Source organism: Pelodiscus sinensis, chromosome 21, assembly GCF_049634645.1.
Source record: "Pelodiscus sinensis isolate JC-2024 chromosome 21, ASM4963464v1, whole genome shotgun sequence".
Classification (NCBI taxonomy): domain Eukaryota; kingdom Metazoa; phylum Chordata; order Testudines; family Trionychidae; genus Pelodiscus; species Pelodiscus sinensis.
Genome location: NC_134731.1, coordinates 13,071,729 through 13,095,930, shown reverse-complemented (window position 1 = coordinate 13,095,930; position 24,202 = coordinate 13,071,729). Strand labels below are relative to the sequence as shown.

Genomic DNA, 24,202 nt, shown 5'->3' with positions numbered 1-24,202 from the left:
TTTTACTAATCTGTAAAATGGGGATTTGGGCCACTAAACCCTGGTCTACATTAGGACTTTATTTGGAAATAACCCCCTTTAGGTCAAAAAGATAAGTGGAGTGTCCACACTACCACACCTGTTATTTTGAAATAACAGGCCACTTAATTAAAAATCTGTACTTCTGCTTTTCATTGGGAGTATTGCTAATTCCAAAATAGTTATTTTGAAATAACAGTAGTGTGGATACTCCAGTGCCGCTATTTCAAAATAAGTACTCCCCAGAGTAATTCAAACTACTCCCCAGTGCTTCCTGGGGCTTTAAGTCTGAGGTAGGGCGTCCACATCAACGGATCCTGCCTCAGACTAATTTCAAGGCTTCCCCATAATGTGGACACACTAGTTCGATTTTGTTAAATGACGAGTTAAGTCGAATTTACTAATTTTGAAATAGTTTCCTAGTACAGTCATGGCCTAAGTGACTCACTGGAAGGTCACACAAGGGAGTGGATGGTAGAACAATGAAATAAACCTGTATTTCCCAAGTACCAAGCTAATTCCCAATACACCAGGCCATTCTTTCTCAGTTTTCCAGTCACTCTTGCCCTCTCTTCACCTATGAATCAGCAACAACTCAGTTGAAGCTGAAAGAGCTAGAAGAGCATGCAGGTGTTGTGAGTGACAGGAGAATCTGAGCTAACCTCCTGAGAGTTTCTTCCACCATCCAGACTTAAAGTTGTGGAGCTTCTGGGAATTTATCAAAGCCAGCAAGCCAGATTTATTTCAGAAGATACCTTGAAACTCATGAAAACTACATGGGGTGTAAAAATGTGCAGCATGGAAGTACAAAGGGAATCTGGATGAAGTGAACATAATGTGAACTTGTTTCCTGAAGGTCTCTTCCCTTCCCTGGAAATCTTGTCACATGATACAAAAAATTTGTCAAGCCCATGCACTGTATGTGCCCTGGAATTGTTAAATTATCACTCATCTATTGGGCCAGCAAAAGAAGAAGGTGAACTGTCTTTATAATCATAAAAGAGATACTTTGAACTGATTAAACACTAACCTTGAATAGAGCATAGGTAGAAAAGCCAGCCATCTCCTAGGTGTCTCAGCTGGTTCTTACCAACAATCATCCTTTGGACAGAAGTAAATTCAAGAACGTGGGAGCCAATGTTAGGGAAGAATTAATTATTAGCTGAAAAATATCTTTTGATTCCTAAGAGTCAACATGTCTTAGCGTATTTTCAGACCAATCACTAGTTGGAGTCAATCACAAGGTGTGTAAGATATAGCTTGGTTGTGTGTTCTTTGCTAGACCAGGAGTTTCTGTTAGGCTACAGCTACACAGTGGCTGTGTCTACACTGGGCCACTTATTCCGGAAAAGCAGCCGCTTTTCCGGAATAAGCTGCAAGCTGTCTACACTGGCCGCTTGCTTTTCCGGAAAAGCAATGACGATCTACTGTAAAATTGTCAGTGTTTTTCCAGAAAAACTATGCTGCTCCTGTTCAGGCAAAAGTCCTTTTCCGGAAAAACTGTTCCAGAAAAGGGCCAGTGTAGACAGCACAGTAGTCTTTTCTGCAATGACCATCGGGGCTTTTTTCCGGAAAAGCGTGTCTACATTGGCCACGGACGCTTTTCCGGAAAAAGTGCTTTTCCGGAAAAGCATCCTGCCAATGTAGACGCGCTTTTCTGGAAATACTTTTAACGGAAAAACTGTTCCGTTTTAAGCATTTCCGGAAAAGGGTGCCAGTGTAGACGTAGCCTATGAGTTTTGCCAAAAGAGGCAATGCAAATGAAGCACGGATTAGCATTTTCTTGCACTTCATTTGCATAATCTCTTTCGGTCCATTTCTGCGCAAGGGGTTTTTGCACAAAAACAAGCAGTATGGGCGTCTCCTTTTTGCGCAATATCCATATGCCTCCTGGGGAGAGGCTACACTACATTAGGTGTACTGTTACATGCTGCTTTTCACCCTGTAATGACCTGGCAATGGCCACTCAAATCCTTCTGTTTATTGTAATTCCCTGATAGTAGAGCTTTTGAGCAGGGCTCCCCTGTCTCAGCGGGTTTGGTACAAAGCAGTATGTTCGATCACGTTACTCCCACCCCACATCCGCTTAAGGCTCATTGCCTTTAATGCGGCTGACTGGACACATCTGAGCGTGTTGCTTGGTAAAGGCTATATTGCAGTTAACTCCTACTGAAAGCCATGGGAGTCTTTCCATTTACTCACAAGGGTTCTTAAGGCCGGCTTTTCAACAATATTTAGGCACCAGAAAATGCAGATGGGCATCATGTGGGATTTTCAAAAGTGCGTCAGCAGATTAGGGCACTGAGGGGCCATGTAGGCGAGTGAGTGGGCTACATGAGTGGCCCTTCTTCATCTCAGTGGGCTGCTAGATTGTCATAACCAAGATGGTCTCCTGGGGTAGGGTAGCTTTGCTAACTGCACTTCCGCACCCTTTGATTGGCTGCAGAGGGAGCACGTGGCTCTCACAAGGTTGTGTACAATCAGCACTCACCTCACTTCACATGCCCTTGCTTTAAGTGAGTGTCACTTTTGTATACCGGAGGAAAAAACGGCCACAGATGGAAATAAGTGGAATCTGGCAATCCTGTGTGAGGGCAACGGTAAACAAAATGTGTCATGGGCCACACATAGAACTCCAATGGCCCACATGCGGCCCTTGTGGCCACAGGTTACCCACCACTGGGTGAGAGATTAATTCCCTTTGAAACCAAGGGGCCTTAGGCAAAAGTGTACTGGAAATCAAAACAGGCCCAGGAAATAGGTTGAGAATGGCCCTCCCCATGACGTCACCTCTGCGTGCCCCTCAAGCCCCGCCCCCTGCATCATGCCCAGCACGTGGCGCAGGTGGCGGCTTGGGCTCTGTGTGCCGCATACAGCGTGGACGCAGAGCCAGCGGTCCAGTGGACGACGGCCCACCGGGAAATTCCCAGTATCCCTCCGGGCCAGTCCACCTCTAGCCTTAGCTAAGACATTTTTGACAATGCTACTTAGGCAGGTGGTTATCTTCACTGTGGTGGACCGTAATCTGTGCAATTTATTCTCTCAAATAATCCACCCTTGTCCCAGCCTCCGTGCTTTTATACAGTGCCTCACTTATTCTCCCCAAGAGGACTTTTCAGTAGGACTGTGCAAATTACTGAGCAGTGAGATAACTGGTGTTTTTATTTCAGTTTGGTAAGTGAAACAAAAAAAATTACAGAACAAAACAAAACAAAAAAGCTTGTTTAAATCAAACTCATTGTTTAGTTCCTCCCAGTTTTCATTTTGTGGTGCAGTCAGTTTTTCATTTGTTTGTTTGTTTGATTTTTTTTGACCTTTTTCTTAAAAAAAATAACTGTGGACAAATTTGAAACAAAAAAGTCATGGCAGCCTCTGTCCGCAGAAGCCCAAGCTCGCCCCTGATCCCGGGGTGATCCTGTGTCCCAGGCAGCAGTGCAGGGTGGTGGAGGGCTCCCTGGGAGCAAGGTCGGAGCACACTGGCTGCTAGCCCCACCCCCGGTGACTGTCGAATAGTCACGTAACTGCTAAGATTTCATGAAGTTACACAACTACTCAATTACATGATAGCTAACATCCCTTGACCCAAAGTAGGGAAGAAAGGGCTCAGAGTACAGCAAGACAAGACTCCATTACCCCTCCCCATGTCACACAACTCTGTAAAACAAGTCCCATGGGGAGAGCATGCTGCACCCCTTAAAGAAGAGTAGCAGTTTGAACTTCTCTCCAGAATGCACCGGAGATGCAGAATGGTATCTAGTAACTTCGGTGCAGTGGTGTAGCTCTGCACTGACTCAAACACCAGGCTGGGTCTTACAGGTACAATCATGCCCCAGGAGAGTAGCCAGTGATTCTGCTGGGTTAATTCATGCTTTGATCATGCCTGTTTCCCCCACTGAATTCAGTGGGGCAGCACGTATATAGATAATGAGGCAGCACATATAGGGTGTGTCTACACTGCACTCATAGCTCAAAATAAGTCTACACAGCACTCATTTTGAAATAAACTGCTATTCCGAAACATCCCTTACGCCTCATGGAATGAGGTTTACAGGGATGTCGGAATAGCAAACCCGTTATATTTCAAAATAATGGGTGCACTCAAAAGACACCGAATAGCTATTTTGAGATACTGGAGGTATCCCAAAAAAGCAATGGAGTGTAGACATAGCCTTCAGGAGTTTCTCAGCTGGAGTAGGTGGCAGAATCTGGATCACCGTGAGGTGAATTTTGTTTCTATCAATTTGGATGACATTCCATTTACAGTATTATTAATTTGTGAGGTGGAAACACACCAGTCTTACGCCCTGCACTTTGGCTTCTAATTCATAGCATTGTTGCATGGATGTACATTCCCCTTTCAAAGTCTCAGAGGGGTAGCAGTGTTAGTCTATAACTTAAAAAAATCTTACAAAATGAGTGGTCCTGTAGCATCTTAGAGACTAACTAACTATATATATACAGAGAGAGAGAGAGAGAGAGAGAGAGAATCATGAGCTTTTGTGGGCACAACACACTTTTTCAGATGAGTGGAGCAAAAGGCACAGAAACCCCAAAATGTAATTCCCCTTTCAGTTTGCTTTCCTATTATTATATTGCAGCAAACTCTTCTAATGCCCAGGAAATGTCCCATCCATTCCAGGATTTTCTGTTCTTTCGTGAGAGGGAAACCAATTTAATAATTTTCATCTCGCTTGCTTGAAGGAAGAATAAAGTAAATCTGGGCTATACAGTCCAACCCACTGTGAAACCATTCCTAGAAGGATGCATTGGTTGCTAATTGTTTATACAAACATAGGAGAATACACAGCTTTACATACGTGAAGGAACATTCAATCATAGAGTAGCAATATGGTAAGTGAATTGTTTGTAACCATATTCTCATTTATGGCCAGATACTGACTTACATCCTTAACCGCATATTAAGCATTATTTTTCTCTATATGAAGTTCCATTAAATTCAGTGAGCCTAATTTTGGAATAAAGGACCACTCAAACGAGCGTGGCTTGCAGAATCGTAAATATTTTGGATGGTTACAGATACTTAGTTTGTATAAATTGGTTTGCAAATGCTCAAGAGCAAAATAGATGTACATTCCTGTAAGCTGTCAGAATACTTCTCAGGTGCTCATGCAAGGTATCGATCTTTGCTTAAAACAAGGTCATACATGACAGAAACTAGAAGTTGGGAAAAGCTCTTACCTTTGTTTTCACCTGTCTGTGGCATCACCTTAGACCCCATGGCTTGCATGGGTTCTTGATCATTAATGAACCTGTGAAACCATCTTCTTCTTAACTGTCTCAGTTCTGAGTTCCGAGATATTAGCCACCGTGGCCCATATCTCTGATCTGATGTTGGGTGACGGAGCTCATCCATGTCCATCAAAAGCTTAGCACGCAAACGAGGGTTTTGCATCGTCCGGGCATCTAGGATCCCAACTCCTACCACCATGTCTGAAATTGGTGAGGCCTGAATATTTGAGGTCCCATGTGTGCCTTGTTGGATAGCCAATCGGGATCGCTGTAATAAGAGAAGGCTGCCAGCCATTAGGTAAGCTGCTGTGAGAAAGAAGAGCAGAAACTGGGTCCGCCGAAGAAATTTCTGTAGTCTGAAAAAGGGTTTGGCCATGCCCTTCCGGAAGCTGGGCAATTCACGCCTTCAAAACGGTCCCTGAATCACCGTTTGAAATTGTATTAGTTTCTCCCATAAGTTCATCCCATCACTTTAATGTGTCCTCCCCGACAAAAATGGTCATTTTCCATCACAGCAGCAACTACAATCACATCATGCTTTATATCCATGGAATTGTGGGGCTTCTGGGCAGCTGATCTGGTTCAGGTGACCTTATGAACAGTTCCATGACTGTGGCCAGCTGCTCTTCATAAAATCAGATTCCAAAAGGAAAAGAAACCTGGAATATGAAAAAAAAAGAGTTGGTTTTGATCCTATTATCAAACACTTATGATGCTAAGTTCTTTTATTTTAGCTAAACATGTAAAGACAATAATCCCGGTAGAATGATTGATTTAAAAAGGACCCAGTGACAGATTTCCAATTCTACCTTTTTCTTTATGGTAACTTGAAATGTACAAGAAACACTTTCATGATTAGAATATTCTCCTCGGGATGTTTGGAATGGTAAATCCTTTTATTTCCTTTTGCAAATAGCTGACATCCCTGGTCTTTGTAACTGACTAGAACCGGTAGCCACAATACAGACATCTTTATAGGAAAGTATTATTGGATACTTTCTTTTCCATGTTACAGTAGCTAAGCTACAAATCTAGATCAGAAGAGAACAGCAGTGTGGGTGTATGGTGAAGAAAAATGAAATGGCATCAGCTCTCAAAGGAAAAGAGAATAGTTATTAATCTCCACGAATCACAGTAAAATGAGGCTTTATGCTGGAAAGATAGTTCCAATATAGATATAAAGCATATAGAATATGTGTGTGTATTTTTGTGCCTTGAGATACTCGCCAAACTTAAAAGTAAGCTAAAGATTCCACTAATTTGATTCTAGTGTATGTTTATGTGTAATTTGTGTGACTGGCTGTGAACGGGCATGTGTAGATAATCTATAGATTTAAATTAATGGAATTTTATATTTTCTTTTAAAGTTTTCCATATATCTCTAGACTATATTGGGGCTTTACCAGGCTGTAAGTTATTTTGATCGACACCGTGACAGGATTATCCAAGCAAGAAAAAGCTCTTTTGTACTCTACGTAACCTTTAACCTCCTGGAACAAATAAAAATTGGCATCTTGCCATATGTTCCCTGAGTTCCTGGTCAATGACTCCTCTGTGGAACCATGAAAGCAGTGGGAAAAGATGCAGTTTGTTCCAGAAAAGAAAATGTTATGGCTCTTGTTTAACTTGCATTCAGAGCACCCTCGAAACCAGCATTAGGGCAAGGAAACTTGCTATCCACTCACCTGCCATTCTTTTCATATCATTCTTTACAGTTCTTGATTAAATCTTTGAGGATACTTCTATGTGCTTCTTGCTAAAATGTATATGATTATGTAAAATTCTGCCTTCATTCTGTTTAACGGTTCCCTTTTCCTTAGTTGTGTAATCACCTTGCTTCATAATCAGCAATCAATAAAAGCAAAACCTTTCTCATTCAAAAATATATTGCAGCTCCTTTGACCAGCTATTCTCTTTGCCCAATCCCCTTGTAGTCCATTTTTCCTAGCAGATTGGTCTTAGGAGAAAAGGTCAAGACATTCCAATTTAGCAGATCAGTCTGACGTGGTTTTTGATGACCTGACGCAGAGAGCTCTTAATTTAAAACCAAAGTATCCAATTTTAAATCCCCTAGGGCTGAGTAGCATCTGAAACATGTGGTAAGATTTTGCTGTGTTCCCCTCCACTGCTCCATTTTTTCCAAATATTAAACTTCACAAGCAATTCTCATCTTCTCACCTATAATAACTGGAATTTTGCAGCTCACATCCATAATTCAGCTGACAAACTTCTGATGGATTCAGTGTGCTCCAAAAGACATATTGTATGAAATCATTTAAGGCCTGATCTGCCACTGGTGCAAATCAGCATGGCACCATACAATGCTGAATGAGACCAGCTGAAGATCCGATCCTTAGTATTTGTTATTTAACATCTTTGATCAACAACACTGAGTGCTCAGGCTCAGAAAGGATAATAATGGGGTTATAAAATACTGAGATAAACAAATAGAAGATTATTTATAATTATTACATATTGCAGATTACTAGTTATAATTTTGCTGAAGGAACACTGTAAAAATCACATAAGAACCATTTGATTCACTATTTGTGCATAACATTCACCTGTTTCCAACATCTCTGTTGTTCCCTAAATAGACTAACTCTAAAAGGAAGCTGGTCACACATGTTAAATATTCAAGTTTCTGAGGGGAAATTATGACTGTATACTAGACCAGGAAAGTCGGTCGGTTTAAGGTGCAAAATGCATAGCTGGAGTCAGCTTACCTTAAACCAAGCCATAGCGGTGTTCACAGAGGGTGTGTCTAAACTACGCCCCTCTGTCGGCAGAGGGATGTAAATTAGACACAACAAAAGAGCAAATGAAGCGGGGATTTAAATATTCCTCACTTCCTTTGCATAATAGCACCCTGGCTCTGTTTTGAACACGCGCCATTTTGAAACTGAAACCACGGGGGTTTTTTTACACGGTTTTTCCGGGAAGTACAGGATCTTTCAAAAAATCGCCCTGTTGTTGGAAATCCCCACTTCATTTGCACATTCGATGTGTCTAATTTACATCCCTCTGCCAACAGAGGGATGTAGTCTAGACGTAGCCAGAGCGAGAGGCTGATAGGAGCAAACACTCCCATCGGCTTCCCTTACTCCTCACAAAAGGAGGAGTACTGCAAACCAGTTGGGGCTGCCCTTAGTGTTCAATTTACAGGTCTATACTAGACAGCTGTGTCTAAACTGCACCCCTTTTCCGGAAAAGGGATGCAGATGAGACAAGTCGGAATTGCAAATGCAGCGGGGATTTAAATTTTCCCCGCTCTATTTGCATGAACATGGCTGCCGCTTTTTTCCGGCTCGGGGCTTTGCCGGAAAAAAGCGCCAGTCTAGACGGGGATCGTTCAGAAAAGAAAGCCTTTTCCAAAAGGTCCCTTATTCCTCTTAAAATCAGGAATAAGGGACCTTTCGGAAAAGGCTTTATTTTCCGAAAGATCCCCGTCTAGACTGGTGCTTTTTTCCGGCAAAGCCCCGAGCCGGAAAAAAGCGGCAGCCATGTTCATGCAAATGGATCGGGGAAAATTTAAATCCCCGCTGCATTTGCAATTCCGACTTGTCTCATCTGCATCCCTTTTCCGGAAGAGGGGTGCAGTGCAGACACAGCCGACCTGTAAATTGAATACCGGAAGATCGACCTCCGGAGTGTCAATCCACAGGTAAGTATAGACGTGCCCTTGTAGTGTAGACAAAGGCTTTGCAGATAGAGGAATCAGTTAAGGCACACCCTTGTGGTCAGATAGCACACCTCAGTCTTCCATTTGTTAAAGGGAGGACTACAACAGGTCATGCTGAAAGGCGAACTGTTAGACTAGAGGGAGTTTACTGGTGGAAATTCCCAGGATCAAACTTGTGACCCATCTTATTTAACAATTGCAGTAATGATGATGGCAGAAAAAGTGGGAGTGTATTTAAAAAAAAATCAGCTGATGCAAAGTTGGGAGGTACTGCCAATGCAGAGGAGGACCAGAATATTATACAGGAAGACTTAGATGATCTAGAAAACTGGAGTAATACAAATGATATGACATTTAATAGAGAACGTGAATAGTTAGGGGTTAATAAAAAGATATATACAATGGGGATTTATTTGTTGGAAGTGACAGAAAAGGAGAAAGACTTGGGGGTACTGGTAAGTCACAGAGGGTATGTCTACACTACAAAGTTAATTCGAACTAACAACTGTTAGTTCGAATTAACTTTAATAGGTGCTACACATGCAAACCGCTAGTTTGAACTTAATTCGAACTAGCGGAGTGCTTAATTCGAACTAGGTAAACCTCATTCTACGAGGACCAATGCCTAGTTTGAATTAAGTAGTTCGAATTAAGGGCTGTGTAGCCACTTAATTCGAACTAGTGGGAGGCTAGCCCTCCCCAGCTTGCCCTGGTGGCCACTCTGGGCACAACCAGGGAAACTCTTCTGCCCCCCTTCCGGCCCTGAAGCCCTTAAAGTGCCACGGTCCGGCTACAGTGCTCGTGCCAGGTGCAAGCCTGCCAGCACGCAGCCAGCAGACACTGCACCTGGCACGGCATGCGTCAGCCACCCGCTGCCACCCAGCCCTCCGCCTCTTCCCAGGACCAGGCTGGCGGCTCACAGGAGACTGCCCAGGGCCACAAGAGGCGAGCGCCCACCTGGTCTAGTGTAGAGATCGTGGACCTCGTTGAGGTTTGGGGGGAGGCCTCCAATGTCCATGACCTCCGCACTAGGCACAGGAAAGCGGCCGTCTAGGCCAGGATAGCTGCCAGCCTGGCCACCAAAGGCCACATGCAAACCTAGGAGCAGGTTTGCATGAAAATCAAGTTGGTCCAGTGAGACCCCCACCCCTGAGCCCAGTAGCCTGTCTGCTGACAGTGGCCAACACCAGGTACCTCAGAGGGGATGGACCGAAGACAATAACCAAGCGATTTGTCTTGTGCCATCCATCTCCAGCCTTCCACAGAGGCCACTGACACCGTTCCTACCCCCTGGGTAATAGCACTCCATGGACCCAACCTCCCTGAATTTATCTAACTTCTCTTTAAACTCTGTTACAGTTCTAGCCTTCACAGCCTCCTGTGGCAAGGAGTTCCACAGGTTGACTATGTGCTGTGTGAAGAAGAACTTTTGCTTATTATTTTTAAACCTGCTGCCATTCATTTCATCTGGTGTCCTCTAGTCCTTCTATCATGAGAACTAATGAAGAACTTTTCTTTATGCACCCTCTCCACACCACTCATGCTTTTATAGACCTCAATCATATCCCCCCTCAGTCTCCTCTTTTCTAAGCTGAAAAGTCCCAGTCTCTTTAGCCTCTCTTCATATGGGACCTGTTCCAAACCCCTAACCATGTTAGTTGCCCTTTTCTGAACCCTTTCCAAGGCCAAAATATCTTTTTTGAGGTGAGGAGACCACATCTGTACACAGTACTGAAGATATGGCGTACCATAGTTTTATACTTCCCCATCTCCTTCTTCCCCTGGCTTCCCCCTTCCAGCTCCCTCCTCCCAGGTTTCCCCCTCCCCTCTCCCACCCTCTCTCTTCCCCTCTCCCTCCTCTTTTTCCCAGTCTCCCCAGAAGTTAATCCCCCCCGTTTTGTTAAATAAAGAGAGTTTCTATTTTTGAACACGTATCCTTTATTTTTTACATCAGGAAGGGGGGCTAGGGAGGGGTAAGTGGAAGGAGGTGAGGGAGGAATGGGGCATGAGCCCCCGATGGGGAGGATTGGGGTGGCTCTGCGGGCTCCTCAGGGTGGAAGCTCTCCTGCAGCCCCCCCGATTGACTCCCCCAGATGGCAACCTGCTGCAAGTGCAGCCGGGCTGATGGCCGAGTGCTGTGATGTGCCGAGTGTGGGCACTCAGAGCACTCCAAGTCAGGACTGCTTTGCTGTCCCTCATCGAGGTAGACAAGCAAGCGGGGAACCCTGAGAACTGTCTGTTCGGGTTGGGGGTCGGGTCCCTTTAAGCACAGCCCTCGACTAGCCTGAGGCAGCAGCTCCACACTCTAAGGTCTAACCTGATGCCCTACCGCACTGGTTCCGGCCAGGCTTAACTTTGGTTCAGGGTACACTCAATGTGGACATGCTAGTTTGAATTAGCAAAACGCTAATTCAAATTAGTTTTTAGGTCTAGATGCACTAGTTTGAATTAGCTTAGTTCGAATTAACTAATTAGAATTAAGTTAGTTCAAATTAGTGCTGTAGTGTAGACTTACCCCCAGAGATTATGGGCCCATTACAGGAGTAGCTGGTGAGGTTCTGTGGCATATCGGAGGTCACACTAGATGAGCATGATAATCTAGGAACCCATTCATAATAATGTGTGACAGAATTTTTTTAAAAAAAATTGATTGATAATACCAGTGTTTATTTAAGGATTTTTTGGGTCAATTTAAATTTTCACAGTTGTGCAAAATTATCCATCTCTATATACTAGGGTATGTCTACACTACCCCGCTAGTTCGAACTAGCGGGGTAATGTAGGCATACCGCACTTGCAAATGAAGCCCGGGATTTGAATTTCCCGGGCTTCATTTGCATAAGCCGGGCGCCGCCATTTTTCAATCCCGGCTGGTTCGAACCCCGTGCTGCGCGGCTACACGCGGCACGCACTAGGTAGTTCGAACTAGGCTTCCTAGTTCGAACTACCGTTACTCCTTGTGGAATGAGGAGTAACGGTAGTTCGAACTAGGAAGCCTAGTTCGAACTACCTAGTGCGTGCCGCGTGTAGCCGCGCGGCACGGGGTTCGAACCAGCCGGGATTGAAAAATGGCGGCGCCCGGCTTATGCAAATGAAGCCCGGGAAATTCAAATCCCGGGCTTCATTTGCAAGTGCGGTATGCCTACATTACCCCGCTAGTTCGAATTAGCGGGGTAGTGTAGACTTACCCCTAGAGTGTTTGTCTGTGTGTCTGTCTGCAAGTCAATTTGTTCAAGGACTCACCCTAAAGAGTAAGAGCGAGGGCCACCAAATTTTGTATGCAGGGTCCTCGTCTCCTGACTTTAAGCAAGGTCGGGGTTTGGTTGTGCCAGGCCAACAGGAGGCTCCTGGAAAAGGACTGGTTTCCATAACGTGCAAAGGGAGGGGCTGCTGTTTGGAGGGACATGATACTAAGTGGCTCCTGGGGGCAGCAAGCCTGCAGGGGAGAGCGACTTGCCCCATGTCATTGGGGGTTGGCGTACCTCCATGGGAGTGGCCAGTAGTGCTGAGGCTCTTCCATCTTTCCTGCCAGCACACAGGCATGTCGCTCCTCTGCCCCAAACCCTTTCGCCTCACTCCCGGTCCTTGGTCACAGCACCCGGGGAGGGGAGAGGGAGAAAAACGATCCCTGGTGGCCCAAGTCCTGAGGGGAGAGAAATTTTTCTGGCAGCCAGGTAGGGGGAAGGGGGGAAAAACACCCCTAGTGGCTTGAGGGGGGGGAGGGGAGAGAAGATGCTCCTAGGGGCTGGCGTGGGGGAATGAAAACACCACTGCTGGTCAGCCTGGGGGGAGAGATTAAATACTCCTGGAAGTTGGGGGAGAGCCCCTGGTAGCTGGGAGGGCAGGGGGGAAAGAAAATGCCCCTGGCAGCTGTGGGTGGTGGTGGCAGGGTAGAGAAAACATCCCTGGTGGCCATAGGGGTTGGTGCGAGAAAACACCCCTGGGTGACCAGGGGGACACTGGGAGGAGAGAAAATGTCCTGTGGCCAGGGGGTACTGGGGGGTAGAGGAAACACTCCCCCTCTCGCACTCCTCCCTGCCCCAGCCTCCTCCCCCACCCCCATCCTCAAGGCCCAGCCCTAACTCCTGCACCCCCCGCTCCACACCACACCATCAGCCCCCTGCCCTAAAGGACCGGGGCAATGCGGGGTAAGTCTGCTAGTGTTTTATAAGCATTTCTCTAGTGTTATTTATTTACATTTTCACAGTTAGAGGAAATTGTGAGGAGTGAGACATGGTGGGGAGTGTTGGAGAACTTTCCAATGACAATAGATTTTGTGTTTCATAAAGTTAAAGCTTTTCAACAGTTAAAATTCAAGCTGTCAACATCACATGTCAAAATGTTCCAAATAAATATCTTTAAATTAAACTCTAAGGCTTTTATTATTTTTGATGGAAGTATATTTCATCTCTGTGTGTGTTTACAGCAAAATCAATGTTCACCAACATTACCAATAAAGCTAATCCTGCCAAGCTTATTCATAATATAGATTCTGATAGATGCAGTTATTAATGTGCTATAGTATTCAATACTATGATCTCTTTATTAAGGTGATGGTTATTGCAATCATAAACACTCAGTTGTTTTATGAACTTTTTCTTTAACGCTGACACATGACCAGGTAGATTTATTATATTCACAATACTTTTGCTTTTTTTATTATTTTAAGGTTTTCTTTGAGTACTCAAAAGAGATCCAGTAATAATTGGAAGAAATGGTTAAAACCAAGCTTCTCAAGTCTGTTCAAGGAAACGACATAAAAAGTCTTGCAGGGTAGAAAAGAATTAAAACGCATCACTCTGAGAAGTACATCACTTGGTTTAGAATACAGATGGGAAAACTGAGGCACAAAGCAGATCCTGAGTCAGGGGTGAGGGCGGCAGCAGGAACCGGCAGCCCCAAGTGCGGTGAGGGGAGGAACGGCTTCTGCTCCCAGCTCCCTCTGCTCTTGTAGCTGTTGGCTATCGCTGCTGTCATTCTTGGGGCTGCCAGCTGCTGCTGCTGTCAGCCTCCCTCCCCACCGTGCTTGAGGCTGCAGCACCATGTTCCCAGTAAACATGACCCGTTAAGGTTAACCAGTTACCTGTTCACATCCCTAATTCATATCTCAAAAGGTAATTAGGTACTTACGTATCTTGTGTGGACCTAGGCTAAAATAACTTGCCAAGACCACAAAGCAATAGTAGATAAACGAGCAAAATCCAGGTCTTCCGTGGACAATGTCCTATCTACACAGGGGTATTCACAGGTCTACTCCCAGCCCTGTAAGCTTTATCCATTACATGGCTATCAAGAAGAACAGAACTTGCAGAGATGCTGCTAAATACCAGTGGCACAGAAAGGTTAGGGTATTACTAGTAAAGGATTGAGGGGACATGATATTTAACGCAATAGTGCTGTCTTACCTCTGCCCTTAGCAGAGGAACTGTAAACACCTGCATTTCTTTGTGTCAGCTGATCACAGAAAAGTCTCCTCTCTTTTTGAGCCTTCCTCCCTGCAGATGTGTGACAGTGGTATCGCAATAATGCAACACACTATGAGCAAAATTATGGCTCTGAGAACCAGTGGAAAACTGTTGTGGCTAGAAGCAGCTGTAGGAGCTGAGTGCTAATGAGTGGAGGCGTTATGCCCAAATGAGGCATAATGCACCTGATTCTGCTTTCACTTAAAACCATTTTATGCTGCTGTATTTCCATTTGCTTCATAGAATCACTGAATCATAGAATCCTACAGTACTAGAACTGGAAGGCACCTCAAGAGGTGATTAAGTCCAGTCTCCTGCCCTAAGGGCAAGATCAAGCACCATCTGACTGTCCCTGATAGATGCTTATCTAACCTGCTCTTAAATGTCTCCAGTGATGGAGATTCCACAATCTCCCTAGGCAGTTTATTCCAGCGTTTAACCACCCTGACAATTACGAAGTTTTTTCCTAACATCCAACCTCAACTTCCCATGCTGCAATTTAAGTCCATTGCTTCTTGTCCCATCCACAGAAGTCAAGGAGAACCATTTTTCTCCCTCCTCCTTGTAACACCCTTTTAGGTACTTGAAAGCTGCTATCATGTCTCCTCTCCGTCTTCTCTTTCCAAGACTAAGCAAACCCAATTCTTTCAGTGTTCCCTCAGAGGTCATGTTTGCTAGACCTTTAATCGTTTTTGTTGCTCTGGACTCTCTCCAATTTCTCCACATCTTTCTTGAAATGTGGTGCTCAGAACTGGACACAATAGTCCAGATGAGGCCTAATCAGCTCAGAGTAGAATGGAAGAATGACTTTTGCGTCTTGCTGACAACACTTCAATGGAGTTATTCCATATTTAGGTAAATAGTATAAAACAGGGAGAGAGGATCAAAGTCTAATATGTCCAGGGACACTGAGGGTGGGTCACTGAACAGCAATACCTGCTACACCTGCCTCCAAAAGGTGTCATGTTTGCTCCTTGGTGTCTAGAGAGAAGGGTCTGGCCAAAACTCCACCTCCAAGCCCACCCAGACTTGATCCCTTTGGACTATGCAGTGCTGCCTGTAGCACTCACAGGCCTTGCTTTTCCACTGGGAGCACTAAGAGCCACATTCTGATTGCTTTCTGAGTCAAGGCAGTGTTGGAACAGGGCTACCAGCAGTGTTCCCTGTGAGCTGTGCACTTTTGCGGCCACTCAGGAGAAATTCAAATGCCACCCAGGTGATTACCACAGCAAGGTTTTTTGTTTCTACAGGTGGTGCACATTCACCCATGCCTCAGTCAGTGTACATAAAAAAATCATTCCATAAATGGACGGAAAAGATTAGAGGGAACATTGCAGCCTCTCTTTCCACCCACCAGCATGGAAAGCTATGCATTAGCCTCCTATTTGCCACCTGTTTGTTGAGCTTGCAAAGAAGATGCAAGACATCTAACAACCCCCGTCTGAAGGATACGTAGCACAGCTCCCACTCATCCGACTGAGAGGGAAGCTCTTTTTGTTGTTGTTGTTGCTGTCATTTATTTATTGCAGATGGACTTTCCCTCAGTTCCACGAACATTTAATGAATGGGAACAGTGAGAAGTAAGGGAGAGCTATATTGATTATGTCCAGTCTCATGCACTATTGCAAACTCTCTCAAATTCATCGTGAGCCTCTCAATGTGTTGTATTTTTTCATAAAGCCTCAATTCAAGTCTGGTGATTACAGAAAAATCTTAGCTTTCGTTAAAAAAGAAGCCAGTTTCTAGCCCTCACAGCTGTAGAGAAAATCTTGGAAACATGACATGAGTTCTAAAAGCTTAAAAACTAAGAGATAAAGAAAATGGACCCCAACATTCACTACTCTCATGATTTTTAAGCTAATCTTTTGATTTTTTTCCCCTGAGGAATGGCTCAATTTTTGAAAGTTTGGGGTTGACAACACTGCTTGTGTCCAGCCATCTGTTGACACACACAACAGTATGAAAGCTCCTTTCTTTTCCACAAAAGAGGAGCAGGGGGTGAAAAGAGGTACAATAATATGTCATTATTTCCTGAAAAATAATTTAACTTAAAATCTTATCTTCCTGAATAGGATTGGATTAATTAACAGGAAACTCACATATTATCTGTTTTAGCTTCCTTTCCACTATTAATAGGTCTGAATAAAGAATGTATCCTGTCCATTTGTCATAAGTGAATTTTAGCACAGTGCGATGTATGTACATTATCCCCAAATCCAGTGTGTGATGGCGCGTTGGGGTTCTCCCATCTCCTGCACCCCCGTAATGGCACGGACAGACTCCACCGGCCAGTAGAATAGAGGGTGTTTATTGCTTCTCCAGGATACAGCACAGCACAGATGTAATCTGGTTACAGAGCAGGCCTAGGATGCCTCAGCCCCCCTTGAGATGGGGGAGACTGGGCCCCTAAATTCCAGCCCCTTCCCCTCGGCTGTCTCCTCCATGCTCCCAGACAGAAACTAACTCACTCACTTCCAGCCCTGCCCCCAGCCAGGGCTCCACTCCCCCTTCTTCCCATTGTTCCGCTCCCTGGGGAAGAACTCGTCAGACAGGTTCGAAGCCCCCTCGAATAATGACTCATCCCCTGTCCTGCTGGGCCGTGCTGCAGCCAGCAGCCAGTGGAGGTCACTCACAACCCACTGCCAAGCATAGCAACCAGCAAGGTACCCCCCACTACGTCACACAGTGTCCCTCAATACAGCTGTCCCAAAAATACATTGCAGTAGGTTTTCAAAAATATTTCACTGGAACAAAACTACAAGGCTGTGTCTACACTGCACCCCTTTTCCGGAAAAGGGATGCAGATGAGACAAGTTGGAATTGCAAATGCAGCAAGGATTTAAATTTTTCCCACTCCATTTGCATGAACATGGCTGCTGCTTTTTTCTGGCTCGGGGCTTTTCCGGAAAAAAGCGCCAGTCTAGACAGGGATCGTTCAGAAAAGAAAGCCTTTTCCAAAAGGTCCCTTATTCCTCTTAAAATCAGGAATAAGGGACCTTTCGGGAAAGGCTTTATTTTCCGAAAGATCCCTGTCTAGACTGGCACTTTTTTCCGGCAAAGCCCCGAGCCGGAAAAAAGCGGCAGCCATGTTCATGCAAATAGAGCGGGGAAAATTTAAATCCCCGCTGCATTTGCAATTCCGACTTGTCTCATCTGCATCCCTTTTCCGGAAAAGGGGTGCAGTGTAGACACAGCCCAAGTGTACAACTCACAACAATTAAGTGTTTGTCTTAGTGGGAAAACAGAGGAGAACCACTAGCAAGGATAACCACTGACAAAAAAATTCATTTGTTTTTCCCATGAACTGTGTATTTCAATATTGCCAGAATAAGTCAAGGAAAATCAAAGTACATAACTTTTGACAATGACCTTAAACATAAGAAGCAAGAAAGACATGAATTCTGCTAATCAGAAATTTGACGTGTGTTCACTTTAAAATCACTATGAAAAAGACATTACTTACTGGGGGTATGTCTACACTACCCCCTAGTTTGAACTAGGGGGGTAATGTATGCATACCGAACTTGCTAATGAAGCCCGGGATTTGAATTTCCCGGGCTTCATTAGCATAAAGTCGGCGCCGCCATTTTTAAAAGCCGGCTAGTGCGAACCCTGTGCCGCGCGGCTACACGCGGCACGGACTAGATAGTTCGGATTAGGAAGCCTAATCCGAACTATCTGTACAGTTCCACGAGGCATACAGATAGTTTGGATTAGAAGCCTAATCTGAACTATCTAGTCCGTGCCGCGTGTAGCCGCGCGGCACGGGGTTCGCACTAGCCGGCTTTTAAAAATGGCGGCGCCGGCTTTATGCTAATGAAGCCTGGGAAATTCAAATCCCGGGCTTCATTAGCAAGTTCGGTATGCATACATTACCCCCCTAGTTCGAACTAGGGGGGTAGTGTAGACATACCCTGGGAGAAGAGTCTTTCCCCACATTATATCTATTCTCATGTAATAGGGGACTTATCATTTTAGATGCCTATTAGCCCCAGATTAATTGACAACACAGACAGGTTACATGGATTTGGGATTCCTGTTTAGGAATGCTACCATTCCCATGATAGTCAGAAAAGAAAAAAAAACTAGCCTGTTAGGATGTCTGATGAGTGGTGGACCAGAGGATAATGTTGAAAATGTGATGATGTACTTGGAATACATCCACACGTAAAACATTGGGATCTGTTCTAACAACCCCAACCCCAAAGAACTCACAGTAGAAACAAAAGGGAGGCAGAGATGGGCATTGAAAATGATTAAAGAGATGGAGATGCTTCCTAATGAAGAGAGAATGAACAGAACTGGAATTGTTCAGGATAGAGAGAAAACAAATAAACGGTGACATAATAGAGGCATAAAAACAGTGAATGGCATAGAGAAGGTAAATTGGGGACTCTTATTTCTCATGATACAAAAACAAAGGGACACTCAATGACAATGAAAGACAGTACAGTCTAAAGGAGTAAATGCATTGTACCCAAAGCATAACTAACCAAAGAAATTCATTGCCACCCTTGAAGGCAAGATTTCAGCAGTATTGAAAAAAGCAATAAACATTTTGATGGCTAATGAGGATATCCAGCTGAACAATAGTTAAGAAAAAGGAAGGGATACATACTCCCACAATTTCTGTTTGTTAATGCTTGGATGAGGACCTGGTTTAGGAAGAAATTACCCCTATGGATAGTAGTCCATGATCTTCCAGAATAGGGTATCTTGTATATCTCTAAAGTGTCCTATTTTGGTGTCAGAGAGAAGATTTTGGACAAAGGAACCTTGGTCTGATCAAAAATGGAAAATTTCTCTGTTCCTGATATATAGCCTTACTTACTGCATTAACTATGGGTGTACCTCCAAATTTTCACAGGACAGATTCAGACATGGGCGGCCAGTAACATAGGTGAGGGAAGGCACAAAACTGCCTACATGCCTGGCCACCGGGGAGGCCTTGGGCTGTGGTACAGGAGCCCGGCTTCCACAGTCACAGGGGAAGGCTGGGGACACTGTACGGCAGCCCAACTCCCCCAGCCACCAGGGTGGGGGCGGAGCTGCAGCACAGCAACCCCAGCCCTCCAGGTGGCCAGGAAGGATCGGGTTGGGTGGGGCTTGGCTCCAGGGGCGGGGCCTCAGGCAGAAGAGGCAGGGTTGGGGCTTGCCTTCCCTGACTGGGCCTTCACCTGCCGCCCATGGATTTAGGTCAGATAAGTGCTGGAATGTCTAATGCCTTCTGGTACCTGTTGTCTATTCCAACGGCTTGTGGCTGCAGAATGTTAAAAAAAAAAAATATTTAATTTTTTTTAACATTCTGCAGCCACAAGCCGTTGGAATAGACAACAGGTACCAGAAGGCTTTAGACATTCCAGACGTTGTGTATCTTTGTTCTTGCAAAATTTGTTTTTTCTTCTAGCCACAGTGGAAATGCCACAAGAACTTTACCACACTGCATTCCCTTTCAGAACAATGGTGAGAAAGCATATGAACATTCAGAACCTTAAACTAGACATGGCTCAAATTTGGTTCCTAAACTTGGTAAAGTCACATTTCTTTCCATCGGCCTGAAAATAGTCACTCAAGAATATGGCTCAAAATTACACGAGATATGTGCCTAGGTTGGCACAAGAGGGCTTGTGGTGATGATAGAAAGAAATCCGCCACCAAACACGAGGATTAATTTTTATTATTTTACAATAATGCATAAAGTGTTAGGTGCTGTACATGCATGTAATAAAAAGATCCTGACTCAAAGACCTTACAAAATACAAAGCTCTAGCATCAGTAGCATAATGGTGGAAGCTGAAATCCGAAGGTCACATTAGCCATTGAAGCTGGTGTTACACTTCTATTTTGCAAAAAATGAATTACCAGCCCTCTGGCTCCTGCTGACCACCATACCCATCCCTAAATCCGGCTCTACTCGGCTCTGTAGCAGTCAAGAGCTATTGTCCCCAGCCCAGACCACTCACCAGAAATCCTTTGCCCTTCCTCGTGGTTCCCTTTCATGTAGTTCCAAGTCATCCATAGCCCTTCCACGAGGAGGCAAGATTTGTCTCTGGGGCTGAAATGCCAGAAAGTATAATATACTGGATTTGGTGCTACTTGCGGCGATGTGTGAGACAGCCAATCCCTGCCTTGGAATGTACAACCCATCGGCCAGAATTTTAATGGGTGTCAATCAGGCCAGACGCAATTTGTCAGAATTGCTCCGTGGCCGGCAACTGGACACTTTATTTGCCTGTATGTCTGCAGGTATGGCTGCTTGCCGGTCCTGTTGGCCATGGGTCACCATTCCTAGCCAATGGGAACTATGGGAAGTGGTGCGGACAAGAACACTGCTTCCCACAGCTCTCTCTGGCCAGGAATGGCAAACCACTGCTAGATAACCCTGGTCAATCAAGTCCAGTTCATGGGCCACTTAATGCCAACCCATGGTGCAAATCAAAGTAGATCCATTTACTACAGTGAGGATCTGGCCTTAGGAATCCAATTCCCTCATGATGACAGCGGTAGGCCTCTGTCTTGTAAATTGTCCTATAGTGCTCTATAAGGGCATGTCTAAATTACATGGATCGTCGACAGAGCCATGTAGATTTGTTTGTTCAGCAAAGGGAAATGAAGCTGTGATTTAAATAATTGCGGCTTCATTTAAATTTAAATGGCCGCCCCGCTCTGCCGATCAGCTGTTTGTCGGCAGATCGGGGCAGTCTGGACGCTCCCCTGCCGACATGAAAGCCCTTTGTCGACCTCCCCAGTAAACCTCATCCTACGAGGCATAACGGGGAGGTCGATAAAGGGCTTTCAGGTCGGCGCGGGAACATCCAGACTAGTGCACTGAGCCGACAAACAGCTGATCAGCTGTTTGTCGGCTCAGCGCTGCAGCCATTTAAATTTAAATGAAGCCGCAATTATTTAAATCGCGGCTTCATTTCCCTTTGCCGATCAGCCTAATCTACATGGCTCCATCGATGGAGCCATGTAGTTTAGACACACCCTAAATGTTGAATAGCAATGACATGAGTAATATATTTTTAACACCCATACATCATTAATATGTGCACAGAGAGGTGTTGGGGGTTTTTAAGGATTTGTATGTACCGCTTCTCCTCAATAGCTTTGAAAATTTGCCTCGTAGTTAGTGTCTCCACAACACTGATATGTTACACATAATGTCGAGAAATGTGAGAGCACATTTAATCCCCACTGTCTCTAAAAGATTCAGCACTTAGCATCCCATTGTGCATTGGCAGTGCTAAAAATCAGACCTGAGGCATTTACAGTTCTGATTTTCTTTCAGCACATATACAATGCCAGATTTATAGCCATGCCATAAAGAACTTGATACAAGGAAAGGCAGATTGATAATATGCTTCTGAAATGACCTCGGCTGACAGCCATTAGTCACTTTTCTTATTGACCACAAAACAAAAAATAAAATCACATTAGGCAGCTGCGTTCATGCCATTAAAAAAAAAAGACACCAGAGAGTCTATCCTGCCAGCCAAGTGGTAACCACAGAAACCTTTGGGGAATACTACTCACTTTTCTCAGGCTTCTGAGAAGACAACCTGAGGAAGAGGAGTCATTGACTGACAGGTGTATTTGGTGCCCTTTTCAGGGCTGTCACTAAACATATTGCGCAACATAGACTTAGGTCACTACCACAATGTAGGAAAAGAACAGGATTTTGCAATGCAGAGTTCTTTGCATGAAGGTGAGGTTCTATTTTGTATCCTAAACTAAATGAAATGGGATGCTTGAACAATATTATTTTTAGAAAAAAAATCTGTCTGTCTTCCACCTTTCTCCTCTACTTTGTCAGCTTGCTTTGAAGACAAATGCAGTCAGCTTGGAAATGATTGCAAGACCTAACAAAAATAGATTTTGGCTTGCAGCCTGTCTTTTGGATATAGACGGTCATTTTCTTGAGGCTTTATTGTTGGGGAGAGGAAAGGGTCAGGATTAATGTAATAATGTGTAGGCTCAATCAGAGCATGGAAAGCCAAAAACAAACCAGTATGAAAGGGAAAAGCCACAAAGTTGATTCAACCTTAAACCCAAAGTTAAGCTTTAATTTGTGGCTCGCATCAGATAGAAAGCTCCAAATGACTGAATTACTCCGCAGAACATCTGTCATCACCACCACTGCAAAAGTGAATAAATAGCAAGCTCACCCCAAGAGCTCCACTATGGGTAGGGTTTCCAGTTGAGCTGGTGGAAATCAAATGAAGAAGAGCACAAAGGTGATGTTTACAACTGCCCCACCCTCCCATTTTGGGGCAATGGGAATATTCCATATTCACTGACTGGTCCAGTGACAGAAGGGGAAAAACTTGTTGGCTCTGATAAGAAATATACTGCAGTGAAGAATTTCATGCTAAAGTGGAAAACCATAACAAGAAAAAGTCTATAAGAAAAATCCTATTGCTACAGAGGCTGATCCAAAGTCCATTGGCTCCCGTTGACTTAGATGGACTTTGGATCAGGTCTTTTAAGAAAACTTTAGTGTAGGTCTCCCAGCTGTTGTCCAGTGTTCTCCGGTGGTCAATGCAAATGCAAGAAAAACATGTGGTTTCTCCAGCACTCCTCCTTCCATTATTTAAAAAACAAACGGGTTTCAAAGAAGAGTTATCAAAAAAGTTCCTTTACGTGAAATAAACTGAGACACAGGTTTGTGGGAGACAAGCTGATAATTGACTTTTCTGGCAGTTACAATATTATTTTCAATTATGACTCATCTAGAATCCAGTAGATTGGCTTTCACAGTGTATCTTGGTTTAGACTGATGGGAATAGGCACTCTGGAAGTGATGGTTATGTCTTACAGCAAAATTAGAATCCTTGATCAACCGTGCAGTATACCTGGTGGCAGGGCACTTATGACAAAGGTTAAGTATCATGCAGGTTTGACGTCAGGGAAAATGTCCAGTAACAGACGGGTGTTACATCATTCATGATAATGAACATTTTGCAATTCATTTCAATGGGAGCAAGTCTGTGGCTTAAATCATTAATGATAAGCTGTGTGATTGGCTCAGTTTTAGGTACAAATCTAAATATCTACACTAAGAAAATAACAAAGTTGAGTCTCAGGGGGGCTTTTACTTGTTCAGATGGAGAGAGAAAACGGAGATATAGGGAGGAATATAAAATGTCTCAACTTCAAAATTAAAGTCCAGGGCTTTAGCTGTCTGGTCAATTTTGGGTACAACTCCCTCTGAAATCAATGGAAGCTATATGTATACAATTCATGGGGTAATCATATCTTTGGAGTTCAGAAATTAGATGTCCCATAAGTAGAGCCATGGATATCTGCTTTATATCCACGGGTATCCACATCTCCGGATGTGGATATCCTTATCTCCAGCTCACTTTTGTAGCTGCAGATGTTGATACAAAGTTTGGATTTAGAACCATGCAAATTTGCGGATATCCACATTATATCCACAGGTATCCACATCCACAGATGCGGTTATCTGCGGCTCATTTTTGTGGATATAGATACAGATGTGGATACAAAATTTGAATCTAGAGCCTTGCAAATTTGCAGATATCTGCTTTATTTATATCAGCGGGTATCTGCATCCATGGAAGTAGCTGCAGATATGTCAGGATCATTTTTGCAGATGTGGATGAGACCAATTTTGTACCCAAACATCTGAATAAATAAAAAGGAAGGATTGTGATACAGAGACAAAAGAACTTTCTTTATCAACTAACGTAGGGCTAGATCTTTAGTTGGTAAAAAATTGTGTTGCTCCATAGAACTAAATTCTACTGTTCCTGTTCACACC

General features: G+C 44.2%; 1 protein-coding gene across 1 annotated transcript in view; it reads right to left on the bottom strand.

The window, feature by feature from the left end:
* Positions 1-24,202, bottom strand: part of WSCD1 (WSC domain containing 1) — a 69,929-nt gene that overhangs the window by 42,761 nt on the left and 2,966 nt on the right. The window contains exon 2 of the mRNA XM_006138563.4: positions 5,218-5,927. Coding sequence (XP_006138625.2) covers positions 5,218-5,644 — 427 coding nt within the window. The 5' untranslated portion in view covers positions 5,645-5,927. The remainder of the gene's footprint in view (positions 1-5,217; positions 5,928-24,202) is intronic.